The 19,743-nt window shown below is 47.4% G+C and overlaps 1 protein-coding gene across 1 annotated transcript; it reads right to left on the bottom strand.

Annotated features, from left to right (window-relative positions):
- Nucleotides 1–14,381: 14,381 nt before the first annotated feature.
- Nucleotides 14,382–19,743, bottom strand: LOC128062918 (cationic amino acid transporter 3-like). The gene is given in 12 exon segments (XM_052655384.1): nucleotides 14,382–14,415; nucleotides 14,417–14,501; nucleotides 14,661–14,769; nucleotides 15,039–15,205; nucleotides 15,405–15,604; nucleotides 15,797–15,899; nucleotides 16,000–16,139; nucleotides 16,310–16,532; nucleotides 16,704–16,816; nucleotides 17,222–17,408; nucleotides 18,634–18,792; nucleotides 19,368–19,743. Coding segments are annotated over 12 exon segments (1,896 nt in total).

Genomic DNA, 19,743 nt, shown 5'->3' with positions numbered 1-19,743 from the left:
GTCTCTGTCCTTCTTTCCTGTATAAAATGAGGGAAATTATTATCATCATGATTTCCTTCCTTCCTTGGTATGTGTGAAGTGACTCTTTTAGGCGCTTGCTGATCAGAGAGCTCAGACTACATGTATTTCTTCACCAAGGATCCTGAAATCTCCCAGCTTTCTGTTTCATTGCTTGCAGAGGAAAATGGAATAGGGACTCTGCTTTGGGGCAGAAGGAGATGGAATTTGTAGGGAGGGACAGACTCAAGCCCAGCTCAGTCGAAGCATCAAACCAGAGTGGCCTCCCACCTGCCTGGGGGGAGGGGGGACTCACCTTCATTCTGACTCAGAAATGACCGGACGCTGTTTCCTGCTGCTGTGGGGCCTGAGGTGTCCCCTCACTACGCTGCTCTGCAGGGCTGGGCTGACCCAGGGAACGCAAGACACCATCAGGGGGCTTCCACCCCTGATACTCCAAAGTCCAAGTTTAGCATTTTGGTTCAGAGCGAGCATTCAAATGGCCAAGAAACTCTGATTAGGATCTTGGCTCCTCAAACACCCCCGTGTCTTTGAACAAGTCATGTACTTCTCTGCACCTGTGCTTCCTTCTTGCTCAAATACTGCTGAGGAAGCTTTGTGCATTGTGAGCAGGAATGTAAACTGTTACAGCTGCTGCAGATAAAGTATTGTGTGTTCCTCCAAAAATTAAAAATAGATTTACCCCAGAAATAATAAATGCTGGAGAGGGTGTGGAGAGAAGGGAACTCTCCTACACTGCTGGTGGGAATGTAAATAGGTTCAGCCTCTATGGAGAACAGCATGGAAATTCCTTAAACAACTGAAATCAGAGCTACCATATGACCCAGCAATCCCACTCCTGGGAGTACATCCAGAGAAAAAAATGGTCTGAAAGGATACATACACCTCAGCGTTCGTTTCAGCACTGTTTGCAATAGCCAATGCCTGGAAGCAACCTACATGTCCATTGACAGAGGAACGGATAAAGAGTCTGTGGTACATGTATACGATGGAAGACTACTCAGCCATTAGCGAGAATGGAATAATGTCATTTGCAGCAACATAAATGGGCCTAGAGGTGATCATACTGAGTGAAGTAAGTCAGACAGAGAAGGAGAAATACCATGTAATATCCCATATTCTGCTGCTGCTAAGTCACTTCAGTTGTGTCTGACTCTGTGTGACCCCACAGACGGCAGCCCACCAGGCTCCCCCGTCCCTGGGATTCTCCAGGCAAGAACACTGGAGGGGGTTGCCATTTCCTTCTCCAATGCATGAAAGTGAAAAGTGAAAGTGAAGTCGCTCAGTCGTGTCCGACTCTTAGCGACCCCGTGGACTGCAGCCCACCAGGCTCCTCCGTCCATGGGATTTTCCAAGCAAGAGTACTGGGGTGGGGTGCCATTGCCTTCTCTGATAATATCGCACATACGTGAAATCTAAAAAGAAATGATGCTCGTGAACTTACAAAACAAAGAAACTCCCAGACTTAGAGAATGAACTCAGGGGGGAGAAGGGATGCCTGGGGAGTTTGGGCTGGACATGTACACACTGCTGTATTTTAAAATGGCTATCCAGCGAGGTCCTACTGTAGAGCACGGGGAACTGTGCTTGATGTTATGTGGGAGCCTGGATGGGAGGGGGTCAGGGGCCCCTGCTGCTCGCCATGGCAGGAGGATAGATGGACTCCTTTCAGCCTGCACTTGTTTTGGCAGAAGTCACATGAGAGCACCTGGAAGCAGCTATACTGGGGAGTTTGATCAGCGCGCCATAAAGAGGGAGGCAAGTTAAGGCCCTGCTGTTGATCAGGAACATCTTGGTTTGTTTCCATGGAGATGGAGGTGGGGGCAGGCAGTGAAGGGGAGTTTGGGGGAGAAGAGATATGTGTGTATGTGTGGCTGAGTCCCTTTGCCATTCTCCTGAAACTATCACCACATCGTTAACAGGCTATACCCCAATATAAAATAAGAAGTTAAAAAAAAAAAAGAAATGACAAGATGAAAAAGCAGAGAGAACAGTTAGGTTTGTATTAAACTAGGTCTAAGATAATGAGAACTATCATATTGTGGACCTGCCCCCATGACTGGAGGTTGTGGCAAACTGCGCCCTCCTGATTGTCCTAGTAAGCAAGCTGAAGGGACATTCTTGGGGGCAGGATACCTCTCTGCTTCCGCTTCTCTGCCTGCCTCTGCCTCCGTCTCCATGGAAACAAAACAAGATGTTCCTGATCAACAGCAGAGCCTTAACTTGCCTCCCTCTTTATGGTGCTGCGGATCAAACTCCCCAGTACAGCTATTCCCTCACGCTCTCACGGGACTTCTGCCATCATTGGCATTATTAAGTGCGGGCTGAAAGGAGTCATTTTGTCTTCCTGCATGCAGAGCAGGAGGGCCCCCTGACTCCCCGCTTGCCAAATTATACGTGTCTGTCCTTTAATTAGGCCGGTCTTTCGCACCCGCTGTGCTGGACGCGGCAGGTGGCGCTGGAACAGGGCCTTGAAGTCGGGAAGGATTCCTCCCGAGGGAAAGGCTGAACGTGAAGACAGCGAGCGGTAAGTGAGACGCCTGGATTGCGACCAGGCCCTCAGACTCCTAAGGGTGGGAAGTCCCTTGCTGTCTTACAAAGTCAGGGTGACAATGGGGAAGGATTTGAGAAAGCTGAGAAACCTTATCTCCAGCTTTTCAGGCACCTCCTCCGGACTGCTGGAGCGCAGGTGAAAGAGCAGCCGTTGACACAGTTGCTAAGGGAGGTGGTTAAATATAACTTTTGGTTTCCGGAAGAAGGCACTCTAGACATTGAAAGTTGGAATCGAGTGGGAGAAAATTTAAAACCAGCACACAGGAGAGGGGACCGCAGACCCGTGACGGTATTTGCGACCTGGGGCTAGTGCGAATGGCCCTATACCCTTTCCAGAGTGAGAAACCACGTGAGAAGGCGGTGTGCTCGCAGGCGGCTGCGTTAACCCTTCCGCCCCTTCACCATCCAAGCTTTAGGGCGATTTTCCACCACCGCTGCCTCCACTGGGTCCAGAAATGTCTCGGGAGGATTAGCCGCTGACTCGGTTTCAGCAGGCCTCTGCCCTGCCTATGGGTGCTTTGGTCATTGAGGACCATCTTGGTTTCCCTATCAATTACAGGCCAGACCCTATAATCCCACTCAGGTTATTGCAACCGATGACACTTTTGACATTAAGGTTTTAAAGGAACTAAAATCTAGTGTTAGGTTGAATGGGGCTAATTCCCCGCATACACAGGAATTATTGGAAATTTGTTTGCGTGGAGATGCTCTCTTTAGGATGTTAAAATGTTAGCCAAAGCTGCTTTCAGTGGTCCCCGATATTTATAGATTTTGCCTCTTATACTGAGTTGTGCTAAGAGCCATCCGGTATTAATTTGGCCAGTGGAAATAATCTTCCTTTTGAAATGCTCACAGGCACAGGGCAATATAGCAGTCCACTAGCCCAGTTGACTTCTGATGGTACATTGGTGGGAGCTTATGAACAGATTGCTAAATGCTGCCGAAGGGCGTGGCGGACAGGATCAGATCCCGGCGAGCCTGCCGGCTCATTTGTTAAAATATTACAGAGACCCGGAGAAGACGTTCCTGAATTTGTAGACCGGCTCTCATCTGCTCTCTGCCGTCAAATTCCTAGTCCTACAGCGGAGGACGAATTGTTAAAACAATTAGCCTACGAAAATGCCAGTGAAGACTGCAAGGCCGCCCTTCACCCTGTTCGTCAAAATGGCAGCCTTGCTGATTTTCTCCTAGCATGTTAAATATGGGTACACAGGCTCACAAACAAACCATGCTAGCTCACACAATCTGTGCTGCTTTTAAAAATAATTTTAGCTCTTCCCCTGCCAAATGCTTTCAAGGTGGGAAGCCCGGACATAGGAAAAACGATTGCGGTTCCCGGCCCCAAACAGGTGTTACAATACCTCCGCCTACCAGTGACGATAGAACCCCAAGACTGTGTCCTCGGTGCCAGAAAGGCAATCATTGGGCCAGTCAATGGAGATCAAAATTCCGTAGAAACGGTTCCCCTTTACCGCCGGAACCGGCCAGCCTGGCCACCCCACTACCCGGTGAGGACCTCCAGCGCACCCTTCAGCCCGTCTCCAGCCTCTCAGCCTCTACCAGCGGAAGTGCTGGGTTGCACCTCTCAGTCCGAGTAATTTCAGATTAATGAATCGGATCGCCCCTGTAGCAATCCCTACTGGGATCAGAGGCCCCCTTCCACCGGGGACTGCAGGACTCATTCTGGGCAGAAGTGGCCTTACTCTTAAGGGCCTCCAAATCCTTCCTGGCCATTTTGACCCAGACTATTGAGGAGAAATTCAGGGAATTGCTCACTTCCTTCTCTTGCCTTGCCACGCCCCTAACAATTCTAATCCCGTCACCGGAGGAGAACAAGGATTGGGGATCACAGATGATCAAGTAGTGTGCTTTACTCAACAAATACTCTCAGATGGGCCCCACCTGTAAGGTTAAAATTCAAGGAGAAACCTTCTTGCAGATACCGGGGTCTGACATTTGCATCATTACTTCTCATCAATGGCCAGATGACTGGCCCTTGACTGAACCTCAGGGAAAAATCTCAGGCTTGGGAGAACCCCAACAACTTGCTCAAAGTGCAGCAGTTCTTCCTTGCCTAGGCTGGATAAACAACTCGCCCATTTCCAACCTTTTATTGCAGATATTCCCTGTAATTTATGGGGCAGAGATCTGCTTGCCAGATGGAACCTAGTTCTCTCCAACAAGGGAAAGACAAATCATATGACAGTGAGAATCGGGTACCAAGCAGGGAAAGGGCTAGGAAAGAATTTCCAGGGAGACCCTTCTGCTTTACCTATTCAGCCCAAATTGGACAGGAAAGGGCTAGGATAGAAAAATTTTTAATGAGGGCCATTGAAGTTTCTCTGCCACCACACACCATGCCTCTAACATGGCTTACATCTAAACCTGTTTGGGTGGGTTAATGGCCTCTAACAAAGGAGAAACTGATGCATTTACAAGCCTTAGTAGAAGAACAGTTTCAATCAGGACATATAGAGGAGAGTACTAATACTTGGAATACTCCAGTATTCACAGTCCCTAAAAAATCAGGCAAATGGAGACTGCTTCATGATCTTCGAACTATTAATGCAGAAATGCAAGCCACGGGGGCCTTGCCACCTGGATTCCCATCCCCTTCGGCCATACCCCAGGATCAGTTCAGTTCAGTTCAGTTGCTCAGTCGTATCTGACTCTTTGAGACCCCATGGACTGCAGCACACCAGCCTTCCCTGTCCATCACCAACTCCCAGAGTCTACTCAAATTCATGTCCATTGAGTTGGTGATGCCATCTAACCATCTCGTCTGTCATCCCCTTCTCCTCCCACTTTCAATCTTTCCCAGCATCAGGGTCTTTTCAAATGAGTCAGCTCTTCGCATCAGGTAGCCAAAGTATTGGAGTTTCAGCTTCAGCATCAGTCCTTCTAATGAACTTTCAGGACTGATATTCTTTAGGATGGACTGGTTGGAGCTCCTCACAGTCCAGAGGACCCTCAAGAGTCTTCTCCAACACCACAGTTCAAAAGCATCAGTTCTTTGGCACTCAGCTTTCTTTATAGTCCAACTCTCACATCCATACATGACCACTGGAAAAACTATAGCCTTGACTAGACAGACCTTTGTTGGCAAAGTAATGTGTCTGCTTTTTAATATGCTATCTAGGTTGGTCATAACTTTTCTTCCAAGGAGTAGGTGTCTTTTGATTTCATGCCTGCAGTCACCATCTGCAGTGATTTTGGAGCCCCCCAAAATAAAGTCTGCCACTGTTTCCACTGTTTCCCCACCTATTTGCCATGAAGTGGTGGGACTAGATGCCATGATCTTATTTTTCTGAATGTTGAGCTTGAAGCCATCTGTTTCACTTTCCTCTTTCACTTTCATCAAGAAGCTCTTTAGTTCTTTTTCACTTTCTGCCATAAGGGTGGTGTCATCTGTATATCTGAGGTTCCCACTGTAATTCTGGATCTTAAAGATTGTTTTTATACAATCCCCTTAGCTCCACAAGAAAGAGAGAAATTTGCATTTTCAGTACCCAGTATTAACCAACAAGCTCCCAGTGGAAAATGTTGCCTTGGGATGATGAATAGTCCTATGCTCTGCCAACCATATGTGGTTAGCGCTCTGGAGTGAGCTCAGGCTCTCTATCCTCACGCCTACATCATTCACTATATGGATGACATACTCTTAGCTGCCCCAGAGGAGTCTCTCCTAAACCCACTTTTTCACCAAGTTCAACATGACCTTATATGACGGGGACTACATGTAGCCCCCGAAAAAATTCAAAAAACAGCTCCCTTTTGCTATTTAGGTTACCGGATTTCAGAACGCCACCATTACACCCCAGAAAGTACAAAACATTAAATGATTTTCAAAAGCTTTTAGGAGATATTAATTGGTTGCTCCCTGCCTTGGACATTCCTACCAGCTCACTTAAATACCTCTCTGAGACTCTTAAAGGAGACTCAGCCCTTTCTTCCCCCTCAAACTCTGACTCCACAAACTAAAAAAGAACTTGATATAGTAAAGATTGCCATTCAAAATGCTCAACTTAATTGTATTCACTATGATTATCCCATTCTCTTCATTTCTGTAGCTTCTCCAGAAGCCCCTATGGGAGTTCTATTCCAAGAACAGCCCACATTTGACATCGCAGAATGGCTGTTCCCACATTCTCAGGAGGGCAAAATCCTGTTGACATACATTACCCTCGGGTCTAATTTAATTATGCAAGGAAGGAAACGTGCTTGCCAGTTGACTGGCTTTAATCCTCAAACTCTCCATGTTCCATTTGACAAAACCCAACAGCAGCAACTTTGGCAAACTTGCTTATCATGGCAGGTTGCCCTTGCTGATTCTGTGGGCATTTTAGACAATCACCCTCCTGCACATAAATTATTACAATTTATTTCCCTAATTTCCTTCGTGTGGCCCAGAGTCATCAAGGACTTACTTTACAGATGGCTCTAACAATGGCAAAGGAGACATTCCTGGTCCTGACGAACGAGAAACTCTAGTTACTTCCCATACCTTGGCTCAGCGGGTGGAGCTAGTAGCAGTAATTATAATGCTTGTATCTAAAGAGGAGAAGGCAATGGCACCCCACTCCAGTGCTCTTGCCTGGAAAATCCCATGGACGGAGGAGCCTGGTGGGCTGCAGCCCATGGGGACTCGAAGAGTCAGACATGACTGAGCAACTTCACTTTCCCTTTTCACTTTCATGCATTGGAGAAGGAAATGGCAACCCACTCCAGTGTTCTTGCCTGGAGAATCCCAGGGACAGGGGAGCCTGCCGTCTATGGGGTCGCACAAAGTTGGACACGACTGGAGCGACTTAGCAGCAGCAGCAGCAGCAGTATCTAAAGATAAGACCCCTATTTAATATTGTTAGTGACTCTGCAATGTTGTTGGAATGACCAAATCTTTTGAGACTACAAAAATTAAACAAGTTAACTCGGAGGAGTTATTCCTATTTCTCCAACTTCAAAAAGCCATTAGTTCCCATTCGTTTCGTTTCCTTTCCTTTCTTTCTTTATTACACATAGTCGAGCTCACTGTCCCCTCCCTTGGCAATTCTCCGGCTGATCTTTGAACGATGCCCATTTTTAAGCAGATTGACCAGTCTCTTCAACTTCTTCAGCAATCTGCCCAGTCCCTTAGACAGCAGTTTAACATTACTAAATCCCAAGCAACACAAGTTAGTCAAGCCTATCCTTCCTGTCAGCAAGTCAGTGCTTATCAACCTCCACCGCCTGGAGTTCACCCCGGAGGGCTTACTCCAAATAAAATTTGGCAGATGGGTGTAGCCCATTTTCCTGAGTTTGGATGCCTTAGCTACCTCCATATTTCTAGCGATACTTATTCTCACATGCTTCTGCTCATCCTGGTGAAACCACCATTCAGGCCCAATGCCATTTATTAGCTGCTTTTGCTCATATGGGCATTCCAAAGTAACTTAAAACTGACAACAGGCCCGCTTACATAAATAAAGCTTTTAAAACCTTTTGCTCTCTCGAGTCTATTAGTCACGCCACAGACATCCCATATAACCCGACTGGCCAGGCTACTGTTTAAAGAGCACATTATGCTCTTAAAAATCAACTTTTAAAACAAAAAGGGGGACTAGCAGGGACATCGTTCTTCACCTGAATGTCTCCATCTGGCTCTCCTAACCTTAAAATTTTTTCACAAGAGATGACCAAAAATCCACCCCGTGTGAGAAACACCATTCACATACGCCTTCAGTGCAACACCCGCAGGTCTGGTGGAAGGCGCCAGAAGGTGTTCCATGGGAAGGGCCAATCCCCTCTACCAAATCGGGTGAGGATGTGGTTGTGTCTCAACCATGTCAAGGCTCTTGTTGGATACCAAGCATGTGCCTCAAGCCATACCATGAACCCCCCATTTGCACCACTGGAGATGAGGGATCCCACAGTGAGCATGGCGATGGGTGACCCAGAAAGTCCAGAGGCTACGCACTCATCAGGCACCTCCTGTGTCCTGGGGACAACTGAAGAGACTCAGTCAGAAGAGCGAACAGACGCTCCTGCACAGACACTGAAGACCCCCGAGACCGTGCTGCTGGCTATGGTGGCATCAGTCTCTCTGGTGGTAACTAGGACAGATGCTGATTTGTTTTGGACTTGTGTTCCAAACCCTCCATCAGCCTGACCCTTAGCCTGGATTTACCCTTCCCTCACAGTTTGGGCCAATGATTCCCACTGGTTCCCTGATCCTAATGGCACCTCCAGATTTAGTACAAGAAGGAGCCTTGCATAATTATTCTGGATTGACTTCCTCCTTGGCACTTTGTGTAGGCAGTGGCTCCAATTGCCTTCATGTCCATACTCAAACTTGGATAAATCTTGTGCCCACATGTGATAATCAAACAGCTCAAATATACATGATATTGGCTGGAAGTGTCATAAAAGGCAGGACCACACGACCTGTCGCCTCTGTCCCGGGATCCACCCATTAGCAGGCAAAGTATGGGATGCATCTGAACAGAGGCTGTATTGGGAGGACAGTGTGGTCTGTCATCCTCATCAGATTCGTGTTACATTTCATGATTGGGGACCTCACGGTTGAGTCCTTGGATGCAACTGTACAACCCTGAAATGGCAGTCTGTGCCTGTGCAAAGTAAGACACAAGCATTTGTTCAAAGTTCCGGTCCCATTGATCGGCATGAAGGCTGCTCCTAAGATATAATATATTGATACTATACTAAAAACAATCGGGTCCTTTACACGTGCATATTTGAAAGATAGTTCTCCTCTTCTACCCAGTCCATATTTCTGCTGGCAATTACTCTAAAAACAAGAATAACTACACTCTTAGAGTGACCGAGAGTCAGACCTTAGGAGTCACTGCGTGTGCCTTTCACACAAGTGTTCTTAGCAGGGAATCCTTATATTAAAAATGAAAATAATATATGGAATGTAACATGTACATCCTGCAGACTGTATCACTGCATAAATCATGCTGTAATACAGCGCAATTCTGTGCTTGTCCTTCCATGCATGCCCGCTGCCTGGCTTCCAGTTAACTTAACTGAACCTGGGGAGGCAACACCCGGCATGCATTTGATTATCCAGACACTTGATTCCCTGGTGCGTTGCACTTAAATGCTTTCTGGGGATGCTGATTGCAGGAGTTATATCCTTGTCGTTCTAGTGACTGCTACTGCTGTTGCAACCACTGCCCTGGTAGAGACCGTGCGGACACAGCACGTTGTCAATGACTGGGTACAAAATGCTCCCCATGTGTGGGATACTCAGTTAAGGATTGACACCCGACTTGAATCTGAGTTAGCTGCTACTAAGAACACACTGCTATGGGAGATGGGATGGGAGAACAGATACAGAGCCTACACTTCCCAACAACAGCTTGTTTTCCACTGGAATGTTACTCATTACTGTGTTACTCCTCTTAAATATAATGGCTACACATACCTGGGATTTGGTAAAAAAAAAAAAAAAAAAAAAAATCACCTCCAAGGAGCTTGGAGCAATGTGTCACAGGTTACTATTACCAGTCAAGCCCACCTTCAGGCCACCCCAGCCTCAGAAGTTCTGACTAAAATTGATTCTTTCCAAAAACTTAACCCTCTAAGTGTAATCAAAGGCTTCGGAGGAGGAAGTCTATGGGGAACCCGAGTACTAATGCTCTTTGTGTTTCACTCCTTCTCATAGTCTGCAGATTCAGCCTCAGATCAATGAGAGAGTCCCCTGAGACTCATCTGTTATTGATCACGATGGCCCTGCAGTCAAGACAAAAAGGGGGCGATGTTGCAGCCTGGCGGAGCAGAGACCAGAACCTGCCCCATGACTGGAGGGTGCAGCGTACCGCACCCCGTGATTGTCCTAGTAAGCAAGCCGAAGGGACATGCTCTCTGCTCCGCGTCACTGCCTGCCCCTGCCTCTGTCTCCAAGATGTTCCTGATAACAGCGGGGCCTTACCTTGCCTCCACCTTTATGGTGCGCTGATCAAACTCCCTGTTATACCTGTTTCCAAGTGCTCTCATGTGACTTCTGCCAATGAAAGTGAGGGCTGAAAGGAGTCATTTTGTCTTCCTGCCATGGAGAGCAGCAGGGCCCCTGACTCCCCGCTTGCCAAATTACATGTGTCTGTCTTTTCATAACTCTGGTCTTTCTCACCCGCTGTGCTGGACATAGCAATTATCGAGCATTCCCTCTATGGATGTATACCCAAAACAAATGGAAATAGTATCTCAAAACAGTGTGCAATATTTGTACACATATCTTCATAGCAGCATTATTCCCCATAGCTGAAAGACGGAAGCAAACCAAGTGTTCATCCACGAAGGAGTGTGGTCTGTATGTACAGTGGCATATTGTGCAGCCTGAAAAGAAATAATAGGGAATTCTGACTCAAGCTGCAACACTGAGGAGTCTTGAGGACATCAGCTAAGTGACATAAGACAGTCACACACACACACACACACAAATATTATATGATATCACTTCTATGAAGTACCCAGAGTAGTCAAATTCATAGAGACAGAAAGTAGGGTGGTAGTTGGTCTGGGGCTTTGGTGAAGAGGAGAATGGGGAGTAATTGCTAAATGGGGACACAGTTTCAGTTTTATAAGATGAAAAGGTTTCTAGAGGTTGGTTGCTCAACAATGTAAATACGCTTTACTGAACACTCTGAAACGGTTAATGTAGTAAATTTTATGTCATGTGTATTTTCACAACCATTTAACAAAATTGCTGCCAGTGATAAATAATAGAGAGAGCTTCACAGAGTTGCTGGGTATAATGTATTGCAAGGTGGTTTAATATAAATCACCATGACGGCCTCCTCCAAGGGTACCAAAACCTGCAGGTTCTCAAGTCCCTGATGGTCTCCTCCATATTCAAGGAGGAGGAGCCCCTAATTATGGGATGCCGACAGCATACAGGAGACTGAAGTGAAGTGGCCCGCATATAATAAATCCTCTATGTGGGCAATCTTTGATATTGTTTGAACTCCAGACAAAAAAAGAGCATCCAGACCTGATCCTGTCTCCCACACCTAACCTGTTTCCCCTCAACACAAACATACACAGCTCCCAGCTCCTGCTTTCATCTGGAAAACGGGTCTCTCCACCCTCAGTCAGGGGCTGGGCTGACCCCCCTGCACTCTGGGGTTGCAGAGGTCTCTCTGGGAGGATGTGAACTCAGCACCCAGTCCCCTACAGGAGAGCATGACCCAAGACTTACTGGATCCTTGGAGCAGAGCCTGGAGCACTGGGTCAATCAGGGAGGCCGAGTTTAGCCATGCAGGGCAGGAGCTGAGACATCTCCAAGAACCGAAGTGGGGAGTCCTGAGCACAGAAGACAGTCCTGAACCCCTGGGTTGTTGGGGTGGAGATGGGGCTGGGTGGATAGGGAGTATCTACAGAGTTGCTATCAGCTTGACTCCTCTGTGGTTACCCTCAGGGGAGGTTCCACAATTTTTTTTTGTGTGGCAAAATACACATAACATAAAATTGACTAGTTTAATCATTTAAAGTGTGCAGTTCAGTCACGTTAAATACATTCACTTTTTGCGCAACCGAACTCCAGGACTTTTTCCATTTGGCAAAACTGAAACTCTGTACCCATTCAACAGAATTCCCTCCTGGGAATTCCATTCCCAGTTTCTGGCAGTCACCCTTCTACTCTCTGTCTCTATGAGTCTGACAACTCCAGGTTCTTCAGTTCAGTGGAATGAGACAGTATATGTCCTTTCTGGACAGGCTTATTTTATGTAGAAGAATGTCCGCTAGGATCCATGCTGTAGCATGTGTTAGAATCCCCTTCCTTTTTAACGCTGAATAACACTCTACTGTGGGCACATATCACATGGACTTAGCCATGCTTTGGTCAATGGGCACTTGGTTAGCTTTCGTGTTTTATTGTGAGAAATGCTGCTATGAACATGGGTGTACAAATGCCTCTTCCATAGTGTGGTTCCAATTTTTCTGAGTTCATCCTCAAAGGTAGAATTGCTGGATCATGTGGATCTAAGATTTTTGCCTGCTTATGATGGAGAAAATGTTGACATATTGAAATATGAGGAAGTCAGTTTGACGTATGCCTGGCTCAGCTGGAACTTTGTATGAATTAAAGCAGCCTGTCAGACCCTCACAGCTCATCTTCTTTAACCACTGAGGTAAAGAACATCTGTTTTGAAGATAAGAATGAGCAACTCACTTCTCATGGCGTCCGTGTTAACACTTCCTGGAAGATAAGGTTCCTTTCCCAGCCATCAGCATACAGTTCGTTGCCTCATTGTCTATGCACTCAGTCTGTCTCTTTGGAAATCTTGATGGAATACACTCTGTCAGATTGATATGTGTTCTTTGTTTGGATGAAGTATAAGATGATGCTGGAAGCTGTGCTTCAATGGAGCAGTTCCCCAGAGCTATCTGAGAGTCTGTCTCCCAGACTATAGTCCTCATTTTGGCTCAAATAAAACTCTTGCTCATTCCCATTATATTGATTATTTTCACAGATACTTCAATTCATATGATCATCAAGGACCCTGGGAAGATAGGGCTATAAATCTGGGGAACCCACTCAAACCCTGCTCCCACCCAGTCTCTCTTATACTGCTTGACTCCCCACAGTCTTCACATGATCTGAGACACTCCAGTGTGGGGGGACCCCAACCCTAGCTAGACCCCAACTAGGAGAAGGGGAGCTTACCATCTCTGATGTGAATTCAAGCAACAAAAGCATTTAATGAGCATCATGCTTGCGTCCAGCCTTGCACGAAGGGATGGAAGGGGATAAAGGGGATGTGACTTGGTCCCCTTCTTCAAGGAGCTCTGTTTGCTGGGAGAGCTGAGCACAGAGGCAGAGAAATGACACTTGATCTAGGAGGTCAGGAGCTCTGCTCCTCATGAAAGAAAACCTGGAACAGGAAGTGGAGGGGTGAAGCAGGGATGGGGGTACTGGTGAAGGGCTGGCTAGATTCTGACCTGCATCGAGTGACCCACATGCTAAAACACTGGGCATACACCTTCATAATGCAACTTCGATGTAGTGGTGGACTGTTAGATTAACCTATATAAAAAATTGAAATAGTTGATGTAAAATACTTGAAAGTTTTTTTTTTTTTAAAAAAAGCCAGCCACACAAGATGTAATGGAGTGGCTTATGCTGTAGTGGAGAGTTTAGGTCTTTTTTTAGGCTGAGTAGTTGTTTCCTATGTGCAGGTTAGTATTTTTATTTCTTCCTCTGGTTGCTGATTACATTGTGATAATTTCCTGGTGAAAATGTATCTTGCTGCACCCTTAGGAAGCTGGCACTTTCCTGTATACATATGATATTTTAGGATATTCCTAGTGGCTCAGACGGTAAAGTGTCTGTCTACAATGCAGGAGACCTGGGTTCGATCCCTGGGTTGGGAAGATCCCCTGGAGAAGGAAATGGCAATCCACTCCAGGACTACTGCCTGGAAAATCCCATGGACAGACGAGCCTGGTAGGCTACAGCCATGGGGTCGCAAAGAGTCGGACACGACTGAGCGACTTCACTTCTTCACTTCACATGATATTTTAAAAAGCTTACATAAAAATTGCAAGACTTTAGGAATCCCCTAGAGGCCCAGTGGTTAGGACTTGGTGATTTCAGTCCTGTGGCCCTGGGGTTCATTCTCTGGTCGGGGAACTAAGCTCCCATAAGCTATGCTTTGCAGCCAAAAAAATGTGCAGTATTTAAAGTTGCTTTGTCTGTTGGCGAAAAATTCATGGCTGTAAATGCATCCCACATTCATACTCCATAGAGGCTCAGAGCAGATCCTCCAGTGCATGGAGGGATTCCATACAGCCTCTACTTCCTGCGGTTATGATGACCCAGCACCAGGGATGTTTTTGTCAAGTCTGGGAGGTGGGGCCTGGTGGCTGTTGCTCATTGTTCTCCTCCAGGCTGTGTCGGATCCCATATCCAAAGTATATGACAGATCCTAGTAGGGAAATGAGATAATGAGAAGGAAAAGTAGGTGCTCTCCCCCCTTATAAATGCCCAATAGGCCTCCTATCATAGCACAGTTTAGGGAGCGGTGGTAGGAAAAGGATTAGGTTCAGTCACTCAAGAGGTCCTATTTTCCAAGGAAGCCTCTTACCAATCGCTGCCCAGATGCCAAATAGGGCCCAGGTCCCAGAGGTCATCTGCATCATCAGGGAAACGTTCACAAAGATGCTCACCAGTGGGAGGATAGGCAGAGCAGGGACCTGTGGGCAGAGTCAGTTCATCCCTGAACACAGCCCAGACGTCTGAAAGGGAGACCTTACCCCATGTGGATGGGAGATTCCATTATTACTGGGGATGTGTTCAGTGCCTCTTAGACTGGATTTGTAAAGCATTGAGTGTGGATCAGGGAAGAGTTCAGTGGTTTCAGTAACTCCCCTTCTTCCCTGGTCCAGCGAAGGTTGTTTAGACCTCAAAGCATGCAGACTTCATAAACTAAAGGTGGACATTTTGGGCACATAAGGTCACCTACTTTAAAATAAAGATAAGTGGGGTCCTGGGGCTGCCTCCAGATGATGACCGTGACCCCAGTGATGAGCAGCAGCAGCAGCACAGCCACTGTTGTGAGCACGGGGTCTCCAGAGAACACCTGGCTGGGCCACTGGGCCAGGATCAGGCTCAGGATGCTCAGCAGGAGAACTGCAAGGGTCAAGGAGGAGGAGAACAGGCTGGACTCCAGAAGACAAAGATGTCAGAACCTCGGGTCACACCCCTCCCCAGGCTGCCCACATCAGGAAGGGCCATCGTATCTCCAAGTGTCCTCATCAATGAAAAAGGTACATTTCCACCCTACCCTGCCAATATGAGAATACCATCAAAAAGAAATCCTGCTGCTCACCAAGCAGGGAAGCACATCCATAGACAATCTGCCCAGATTTCCGGGTGGGGATGGTGCTGGTAGGGAACCACAGAGTCTTTAGAATGTTTGCAGTTCCTGCTTCAGGCTCAGAGTTCAAAAGACTTCCTTCAACCTCAGACTTCATCTCAATTTTGTCTTCTGTATTCTCCTTCTTGCTTAAGATCTGATCTGGCTGGTATCTGAATTAGAGGTGTTATAGCAATGATAAGAGCAGCACCCACTCATCCAACACTGGACAATCTAATCTATCTATTCCCAGCTAAGTGGACCAGGACGTTTAGAAAGCAGCAAGAAGGCAGCAGACTATTTATTACCTCCCCATCAATCTCCAAGAGCCCAAAGCCCCCAGTCAAGGTGTAGTGGGGTCTCACCTGAGGACAAGCACAGAAAAAGCCACCAGGGAATAAGCAAGCAGGGTCCCAACAGATACGAGATCCACAAGATCCGTGAATTCGAACAGTAATGCCATGACCGCTGGAGTGACGACATAGACAAGGTGGGGAGGGGAGAGAGTGAGTAACTGCTGCACGTTTGGGAAGCTGATTCAGAGGAGGAGTACGTTCTTTTTATTCACCTGCAATGTTTCCAGAAGCCATGATGGCCGTGACGGGGGTGCCTGTGTGACCATAGATCCAGGCAAGTCCCCGGAAAAGGAGCCCATCCTTTGCCATTGCCCAGATCAACCGAGGCATGGTGAACATGGTACCCAGGAGGCTGGGAGAGAAAATGGGGACGTGTGAGAGAACGTGGAGAAGCAGCAGAGGCCAGGGCATCCTCTCCCTGGTCTATATGGGGTAAGGTGTCTTTCTCTCTTGTCTCTCAATCCCAAGGGCTGGGATACCCTAGCATCTGACAGTAGATGGGTTGAAAACCACAACACTGACCTGGATGTAAGAGCACAGAGGGTGCCAACAGCCACAAAGTATCTGGCAGGGCCCCAGCCTACGTGGAGAAAAGCCTGCAGCAAGGGGCTCTGGGGCTGAATCTGGTAGTAGGGCACCATGAGGGTGAGTGCCGCTGAGACTCCAAAATATGCCAAAAAGCAGATGAAGAGAGAAGTCATGATGCTGAAGGGGATGGAATGCTGAGGATTTAGGGCTTCTCCCCCTGCAGGAAGGGCGGAAATGCCGAGTCAGGAAAACATACTGGGATGAAAGCACAAAATCAAATTCCCTCTTGAATCTTCAAGAAACAGGCTAACCTACTACCAACCCCTGCACCCAAGAGAAGCCCAAACTGTGCCCAGCCCTCTGATGGTACACACCGTGATCACGTTACCTCTCGTGGCAATGGAATCAAAACCAAGAAATGCGTAGAAACATGTAGCTGCCCCGTGGAGAATTCCTTCAAAGCCAAAGGGCATGAACCCTCCGGAACCCAGAGGGTTCAAGCTGTGGTGAGAGAAGGAATGAGGAAGGACATGGCTGAGATGTGTTGAGCCATCTCTACTGGACTCCGCCCTTAATACCACGAATCCTGGACCCTCATCACTTGGATCCATCAGCCCAGGTCTCTTTGTGGTTGTTTTGTCATTAAGTCGTGTCTGACTCTTCTGCACCCCCCTGGACTGTAGCCCTCTAAGCTCCTTGGTCCATAGGATATCCCAGGCAAGAATACCAGAGTGGGTTGCCATTTCCTTCTCCAGGGGATCTTCCCAACCCAGGGATCGAACTCAGGTCTCTGGCATTGGCAGGCAGATTCTTTACCACTGCGCCACCAGGGAAGCCCTGGTCTTTTAGTCTTCATATTTCCAGCTCTGCACCACCTCCCCCAACTGTTGCTATGGCCAAGAGTACCGTTCCAAACTATACGTGTCAGTGGATCCAGATGTGTGCAGTTTGTAGTCCTGTTCTGTGAGCTCCCAATTGTGCAGGTCTCCTTTAACGAAGCCAGAGAGGATGACAAAGCTGAGAACCAAAAGGTTGATGACCGTGAACACTTTGTAAACCAGGGTCGACTCGCGAGCTCCCAGGACCAGTACTCCTGTGGGAAAGATGGAATACGAGACATCCAAAACAGCTAAACCCACAGTCACAGAAAGCAGACTAGTGGTTGTCAGGGGTTATGGAGTTAGCAATGGTGGACGAATGGACAGTGACTGCTCAGTGGATACGGCGTTTCCTTTCGGGGTGATAAATATATTTGGAACCAGGTGAGGGTGACTGTTAGCTAACATTGTGAATGTACTAAGTCCCACTGACCTGTATACTTTAAGGTCATTAATTTCTTACTGTGACAATCATCTCACAACATATACCTCTACCGAATTGTCATGTTAAATCCAAATCTACCAAACATCAGCTTGAATTTGTACAGTGTTGCATTTATAGCTCAATAAAGCTGGGGAAAATAGTATGTTTAATTTTATGCTATGTTATTTTCTTCTCAATTAATAATACATCTTTGTAAGGTCTCAATCAGTTCAGTTCAGTTCAGTCACTCAGTCGTGTCTGACTCTTTGCGACCCCATGAACCGCAGCACGCCAGGCCTCCCTGTCCATCACCAACTCCCGGAGTTTACCCAAACTCATGTCCATTGAGTCGGGGATGCCATCCAACCATCTCATCCTCTGTTGTCCCCTTCTCCTCCCACCTTCAATTTTTCTCAGCATCAGGGTCTTTTCAAATGAGTCAGCTCTTTGCATCATGTGGCCAAAGTATTGGAGTTTCAGCTTCAACATCAGTCCTCCAATGAACACCCAGGACTGATCTCCTTCAGAATGGACTGGTTGGATCTCCTTGCAGTCCAAGGGACTCTCAAGAGTCTTCTCCAACACCACAGTTCAAAAGCATCAATTCTTCAGCACTCAGCCTTGTTTATAGTTCAACTCTCAATAAGATCTCAGTAAATGATTTTCAGCTGGGGTTGACTTTGTACGCCAAGTGACATTTGACAATGTCTGGGGACATCATGATTTTCACAGTTTAGGAGGTGTGTGTGACTGGTATCTAGTGAGTAAAGTTCAGAGTTGCTACTCAACATCCAGTGAATGATGAGCTTTTCTAAAAAACCCAAATTGCATGCCCCCACACCTATGAATGATCAAGCCCCAACAGTCAGAGGTACCAAGAATGGAATGTCTTGCCTTCTTGTCTTTCATATCACAGACCCTATTTGCCAGTCCTCCATCATTTTGCCACCCCAAGGCTTTCTCACCCCAGCTTCTGCTCTGCACCCCACTCTTCACATCCTATCACCCGCTCTCACCTGTGAGCAGCAGCACCAGGCCCAGGGCGACAAAGTCTGCATAGGTGGGCAGGAAGTAGGGCACATGCAGAGAGAGAGTTCCCTGTAACCCCTGAGAGATGTGGTTCCCAGTCAGGCTGTCTAAGGCGGAGCTCCAGCCCCGGGCTATACAGGCGGTGCCTGCAGTGGCAGAAGAAGGAACATCGCTGGCAAACATGAACCAATGCCTAGTACGGGCCATGGCCTATATTTTGTTTTGGAGGAACCCAAACAAAATACCTGACCTCAAAGAGTTTCTTTTCATGGGTTGGCATGGGAATACGCAGACAATTCACAAAATAGATCAACTATTTAATATGCTAGGAGGAGATTAATGTTATGTAAGAAAACGTAACAGGAAGTTGGGACCAGGAGGGCTGGAAGGTGTGGATTGAAATTTTAAAGCTGGATGTAAAGGAAAATTCCATGAAAGAAAGAGTTGAGCAGAGACTTCAGTATTGAGGGGATGAGCCTGTGGGTCATACCTCCCTCTTAGCCACTGCCTAGAGTCCCCTTTCCTTGTGGGCTCTTGGTCCATCATTTAAGGAAAGCAGGGGAGAGCTGAGAACAATGAAGTTGTGGAGTTTACCTGCCACTATTACCCACTTCCCCCTACAAGGTGCATAATCAAATTCTCATGAAAGAGTGAAGACCTAAACCCCACCTCCTAGAACCTGATCTTAAGCCCCATACTCTCCTCCAATCCATCCTCTCACCGATGACCAAAGACAGGATGAGGTTCCAGCCAGTGATGAAGGCACAGAGTTGTCCCATGGTAATGTAGCTGTAGAGATATGCAGAACTGGAGCCTGGGACCCGGGCCCCAAACTCTGCATAGCAGAGCCCAGACAACACACAGGACAGGCCGGCCACCAGGAAGCAGATGACAGTCGCTGGTCCAGCTCTCACTTTGGCCACTGCACCAACCAGGATGTACACGCCAGCTCCCAGGGTTCTGCCCACACCCAAGGCCACCAGGTCGAGGGTGTTGAGATGGGCTTCGGGACTCTCAGACTCTGCTCTGGCCTCCAGCGGCCGCCTGTGAGCCAGCTTCTGACTAAACTGGCGCACATACCGAGACATAGCTGACAT

Source organism: Budorcas taxicolor, chromosome 18 (assembly GCF_023091745.1).
Source record: "Budorcas taxicolor isolate Tak-1 chromosome 18, Takin1.1, whole genome shotgun sequence".
NCBI classification, from domain to species: domain Eukaryota; kingdom Metazoa; phylum Chordata; class Mammalia; order Artiodactyla; family Bovidae; genus Budorcas; species Budorcas taxicolor.
Note: the sequence above shows the minus strand (reverse complement) of the source record. Positions and strands in the feature narration are given on the sequence as shown.